We start from the raw sequence: 6,137 nt of genomic DNA on the forward strand, positions 1-6,137 counted from the left end.
CCTTTTTACTCCAAACACACAGAAACAAAAACAATACACACAGTTTTGAAACCACAGCACACTACTTTGCCAGAGATTCAGCTTTTGTCCATCACAGAGGTCCAAATGGCCACCACCACCCTTTTATAGCCTGTGGGGTGTGGTCCAGTGACTCAGCTTAATCTCTGGCACGTCTCTTTTTCTGCTGCGCACGCTTATCACTCCTACACTGGCGTGGATCCAGCCACAACTTTTCTTCCTCATTATCTGACACACCTGGCTCCTGGCCAATCTGAGAAACACCGGGCTCCTGGCCAATCTCTGAACCACCTGGCTCCTGGTCAATCTCTTCTCCATCGGAAGACACCGGAGGCATTGCCAAAGAGGAGGGTCCTGGAGAGGGAGGCCTAGCCATCTCCTCTCCTTCATGTTCGGAGCCTTCTTCCTCCGATAAGAGGGGCTCACAAGACGGAGCCACAACAGGTATAGGATCTCCTGCTTGAGCAGGGGGCTGGACTAGAAGACCTCCAGGGTCCCTTCCAGCTCAATTCTGATTCCAATTCGTTTGATAACACTATCAAAAGTCCAGGGGCCATACAGTAGAGGATATATTAGGCCTTGCTGAGCCTCTGATGTCTTCTCCCTCTCTGCCATCCTCTCATTCTGCAGCACTGCTATTTTAAGCTGATTTCAGGAGTGTATTGTTTCTGGTCAGCCTCATGATGTCCTCTACCTCTTATCGCCATCTGCAGCTGCATTCCAGCCTAGACTAGAATGAATTTCAATAGAAGAATGTAGAAACTTTCTGGGGGGGAAATTGATTTCTTAGCAGTGAAAACCCTACAAAATAACATCATCCTAAAGGCAGATGTAAATGAGGGCAGAAAAATGAGCACCCAGTGTACATTAAGAAAAAAAACGTATGCTTGTGCTGTCTGGAATGGTAAACAGATTCTCGACAATATACATTGATTTAGGAAGTGCTACTACCATGTTTTCTTGACTTGCTTGCATCTGTATTTTCAGTCCCTTATCATAACTTTTTTGTTCCAAACATTTCTGTTTTTCAGACATGAAATAAAATTATAGTTTTGTTCTTAGCTTATAATAGGATTTATTCCTAGAGCAGTGGTGGCGAACCTATGGCACGCGTGCCAGAGGCGGCACTCGGAGCCCTCTCTGTGGGCACACACACCGTCGCCCCAGCCCCGCCTCCCCCCATGGCCCCCTCCTCACCAGTAGCCCTCCGGAGGAGAGTCGCCCCCCGGGCATGGCCCATGCAATGCTGCGCAGCCAAGGACATGGTAGCCGGGCAGTGGGAACAAACCCTTGCATCCCATCGCGCGCAGATGCTGCTGCAGGGCACGGGCGGAGGGCATGGCCACTATGGCGCTGCTGGGCTGCCTGGATGATCTGTGGCAGGCCGTGGAGGGGGTGGGTGGTCCAGCAGGCACGGCGGAGCGGGGATGGGTGGGGTGGTGGTTTTTGGGCACTCGGTCTCTAAAAAGTTTGTCATCACTGTCCTAGAGTCTCTTGCCTCTGGCTTGTTCTTAGTGTAAAGGTTTTGTTTAAATAATGTTATAAGCTGCTTTGGAGACCAATTTTGGGACAAATATAAAACTGTAAAAGGTGTTGTTTTTTAAGAAAAAAGCTTTTCTTTCTTCCAGGTGGTTCAGATTATGGAGCAACTGGAGAGGATGCCCTGATTAGGATCCAAAGGCTAATGGCTGAAGGTGGCATGACTGCTGTCGTCCAACGAGAGCAAAGCACTACCATGGCATCCATGGGTGGTTTTGGCAACAACATAATTGTGAGTCACCGGATCCACCGCAGCTCTCAGACTGGTACTGAATCCACTGGGATAGAAGGAGGCTCGACTCAACCAACTTCACAGGAGCTGATAACGGAGCTAGAGGGACGGACCCTTTCTGAGTCCATGCAGGTGACAGAACGTGGCCTGAGCCCATCGTCTAATGAGGTTGAGGGAGAAGCCAGTGGGCAAAGCCTATCAGAGCAGGCTCACTCCTCAATGGACACTGAGGGACCAGTCGAGTATAGTGATCTAACCAATAATAATCATCTTCCTGACAGTACCAATTTCTATAGTAATGAGAGCACCAATGGAGAGTCTCGGAACAGGTAGAGATGAATTGGTGCTATCCTTGTACTGCTAAGCAAAGACTCGTACCTTACAGCTGACCAGGAACTGAAGGAGTAGGGGGATTTTGGCTCTGACCAGATGCTGATAATTCAGTGGGCATTGATATGCAGGGGTGGGATAATAGAGGGAAACCATAACTTGTGTGGGAGAATTCTTGAAGAGGTTTTATTCTGTGTCTTAGCTTCCCACGTCTGTTTTGCTGCACATTTTCTACAATAGTTGTAATAAACCTTGATATTCAGCTGAGCCTTATGTAAATTTCTCAGCTCACTGGCTACAGGAATTCATTAAGCTTTGCCCTAACCCTGCAGTGCTTTTAATGCTACTCTTTTTTAATTTAATTTTATTTTTTAAAAAAGTGCTTTCCCTTCTTGACCTACCAACTAATTGGATTAGGGAGACTTGAGTCTCTTCCTTTGGAGACCTTCGATCTTAATTGAATTGTGTGTATAACTTTAAATGCTACTGTGGAGGAAATTTGCACCTAGATTCTACAACTAGAGTGGCTCCATTTTCCAGTCCAGAGCTTTGTCCCTTGCCACACACTGCTAGTAAGCACTAGAAAACTCTTCAGAAGTTCAGAATTTGGATTGCTTGAACAAATGGATAAGGCTGGATAAGGCACAGCAGTGTTTTCCAGGACTCTGTTCCACTCTTCTTTCCAGTTCAGAACTGGAGCTAGGAGAGCAGTGCTTGGGTGTCTCAATTTTTTTCATGCTCAGGAACCTCTCAGGAGTGTGGGCTTTTTGTTTTCAGAATATCTAATTTGTATGCAAGCAGAACTTTTACAAGGGCTGCTGTGGGTGGGGGGGGCAACCTGTAGTTGTAAAGCATGTGGGTAGGGTGGGAACCATTCCCCCCCCAAAAGATGGCACTTAACACAGATATTGCCCAAGGCTTAGCAACTCTTGCTGTGCCAATCGTAGCATATTGTAATTCAATCTGGTGAACTTTGGCAGGATCATGGTGCCATGGCCAGGTTGCACTTCCCTGTTAGGAGTAGGATGTGGGGTGGGAGAGAGGGGTTAGCTCCATGTCAGGGCGTGAGTTATGTGTCTGTGATGTAAGGTGTTGCATGTGAAACCTTGACCTTGTACATGTAGTTTCTAGTGGAGAAATCAAGGCTCTGATACTTTTTTTTTGTTTCTAGTCAACAATGTGATTTTCCTTTTCATTTGTAACTCTCCATCCCAGTGAGCTTGTAGCAGGAAGGTGGGGGAGAGTGTGTGCTAATGAGGGAAACACCAAAGATCAACGTCATTAAAATATGACAGACCCTTCTTTGGTCTCCTGTCTTCTTTTCTTGATCAAATATAATGCCTATTTGGGGGGCGGGAAGTCTTTCTGTTTGATCGGTTTATTCCACAGAAGTCCCCTACCCTGCAATCTTGTTAGTTCCAGAGAATCAGGAAAATCATGAAAAGGTTTTTATCTACTTAGCTGCATAATTTTTGACTTTTCCGGTATTGTTACTACTACTACAATTATAGCTCTTGGCTGCTGGACGAAAAGGAAAAGAAAAAGAAAAAAAAATTGGTTAAACTGTTAGTTCAATGAAATGATTTTTTTGATGCATCTAACAAATTCTTATGCAGCACCTGCAAGAGGTTTTCCTCCCAATATGCCTGTTTCTATGTTATCAGTACCATGAGCAAGTGACAACGAGGCCCATTGTTAAGCAGCTCTTATGCTCACAGTCAGAAAAGTCTGTTGGAGAACGTTCAGCAAATGTTGCTTTAAATCACAGCATGGAAATAAACTTTAAATCAAATCAGCTAGCTGCCAGTCCTCATCAGAGTGTTAATGAAGCACTAAAAAGGGCCCTGTGATGGTTTGCACTTCAGAGCTACGGGAGCCTGATTATGGAATTCCTCTCTTTAGTTTTAGAACATGTTTACATCAGAAGAGACTAAATCCAGAATCCACAAATGGCTCACTAGGCTGGAGGAGTCACTATCTCTACTCCGAGAGAAAATGAGGAGAAGGTTACAGACAGATTTTGCAACGTGATGCTTAAAAAACAGATTTTCTCCAAGCGTTCCATCCAGAAATCTTGCAGAAAGTCGCTGCAGTTATGAATTACCTTTTGTTGCCTGAGAAGGCCACGCATTTCAAGTTTATATCATACATCTTTCCCATATTTTTCCTGGTATAATTACTTGTTCTGTTTATGCATACACTTACACTCAATCAAAATGACTCAAGAAAGAAAAGTAATGGAACAAACTTAAAACACTCTCTGGTCCAATCCTTCAAACTTCACATCTACAGTATTAAAACAGTATCTGCCCCAAAAGACAGTGACCAGTAATAATAATAATGATGATGATGATGTATCTGCCCCAAAAGACAGTGACCAGTAATGATGATGATGATGATAATAATCATAATAATAATAATAAAGTTGGAAGGGACCTTGGAGGTCATCAAGTCCAACCCCTGCTCAGGCAGGAAACCCTACACCATTTCGGACAAATGGCTGTCCAGTCTCTTCTTAAAAACTTCCAGCATTGGAGCATTTGCTGCTTCTGGAGGCAGGTTGTTCCACTGGTTAATTGTTCTAACTGTCAGGAAGTTTCTCCTTAGTTCTACGTTGCTTCTCTCCTTGATTAGTTTCCATCCGTTGCTTCTTGTCCTGCCTTCAGGCGCTTTGGAAAATAGCTTGACTCCCTCTTCTTTGTGGCAGCCCCTGAGGTATTGGAACACTGCTACCAATTGCTTCTTAGAATAAAACTCTTATTGCAAAAAAAACTCCCAAAAAAACCAAAAACAAAACCAAGACCTATTTAAGCTCAACTGTTCCAGAATGTCATTATCACTACAGAAACAAATTAACTATAATTCCTTGCCATCTTAATCTCTTGTATGGAGGGGTTCCTAAGCATCTCCTCTTGGGAAGCAGTCATTGGATGGATTGAATCTAATTGAGAGAGATAGTCCTGAAGGTAAGTGGAATCTGAGCTATTTAGGACTTCATAAAGAAGCAACGAGCACTCACAATTAGATTCAGAAATCATAATCCTAAGCATGACCATAGCACAAGCGCAATACTGTTGAAATGGTCTGTTGTCAGCCAGGCCTCCATATTCTGGACTACCTGCAGTCTCTAAGGGGACACCCATGTGGAAGGCCTGTACATCACTCTCTGTCATAAAGGCTTCCCAGTCCAAATAGACCAATGAATGGTGCACCAGCCCAAGCTGGGATCAGGCTTTCTTGGTCTTGGCTTTTATTTGCTGCTGTGAGTCCAGGAAAATTCCCAAATCATGGATCTCTGCCTTCAACTTAGCAACAGAAGCGACGAATATGAGAACTGTATTTTTGACTTGTTTTGCGGTGCTCATACAGGCCATACTGGATGCATCAACTACATGTTTGTTGCTGGGGATTACAAAACAAGGTGATTGTGGAATAAAAATCATTAAAAAAAAGATACACTTTTGTAATTTTGGGAAACATACCACATGGAAAGAGTGGTACATTAATGCAAATGAAATGTTCTATGATCTGATGCCTTCGATGTCTGGCCGTGCTTGAATTACACGGATGACAAAAGCCTCCTTAGCTATTTAAGCAGAGTATAATGGAACCATAATTTGACTAGAACTGGAATCAGGGTAGTACTGTAATTTCGTACGCCTTTCTATCTATACTCAATCAGCCCAATTCAAGCATTCATGTCTGAGTTAAGCGTTTTGTAGTTATACCTACAATATATTACTATATCCTATATTATTACACTTGTTTCTGGGATCCATTGAAAACTAGTCTTAAGTTTCCTAAGTAACCCACATCATCATCATCTCCGTAATTACTCCTGGGATTCATACCACAAAAGTTGCATTAGTACCACAAAAGGATGGAGAATGTTGCATGAAAAGTTGGAAGTAGTTTTGGATTATTCATTCACTCATCTAATTTATATAGCTGCCCTTTTAACCAAAAGCAACTGGGCAGTATGCAATTACCTGAAGTCTGACCATTGCATATTTTTTGA

General features: G+C 43.5%; 1 protein-coding gene across 1 annotated transcript in view; it reads left to right on the forward strand.

Annotated features, from left to right (window-relative positions):
• LOC107288589 (activating molecule in BECN1-regulated autophagy protein 1) overlaps window positions 1-2,170 on the forward strand; it is a 104,176-nt gene extending 102,006 nt beyond the window's left edge. The window contains exon 12 of the mRNA XM_015817221.1: window positions 1,647-2,170. Coding sequence (XP_015672707.1) covers window positions 1,647-2,122 — 476 coding nt within the window. The 3' untranslated portion in view covers window positions 2,123-2,170. The remainder of the gene's footprint in view (window positions 1-1,646) is intronic.
• The last annotated feature ends 3,967 nt before the right edge of the window (window positions 2,171-6,137 follow it).

This window comes from Protobothrops mucrosquamatus, unplaced genomic scaffold (assembly GCF_001527695.2).
Source record: "Protobothrops mucrosquamatus isolate PMUCROS unplaced genomic scaffold, P.Mucros_1.0 scaffold564, whole genome shotgun sequence".
Lineage (NCBI taxonomy): Eukaryota > Metazoa > Chordata > Lepidosauria > Squamata > Viperidae > Protobothrops > Protobothrops mucrosquamatus.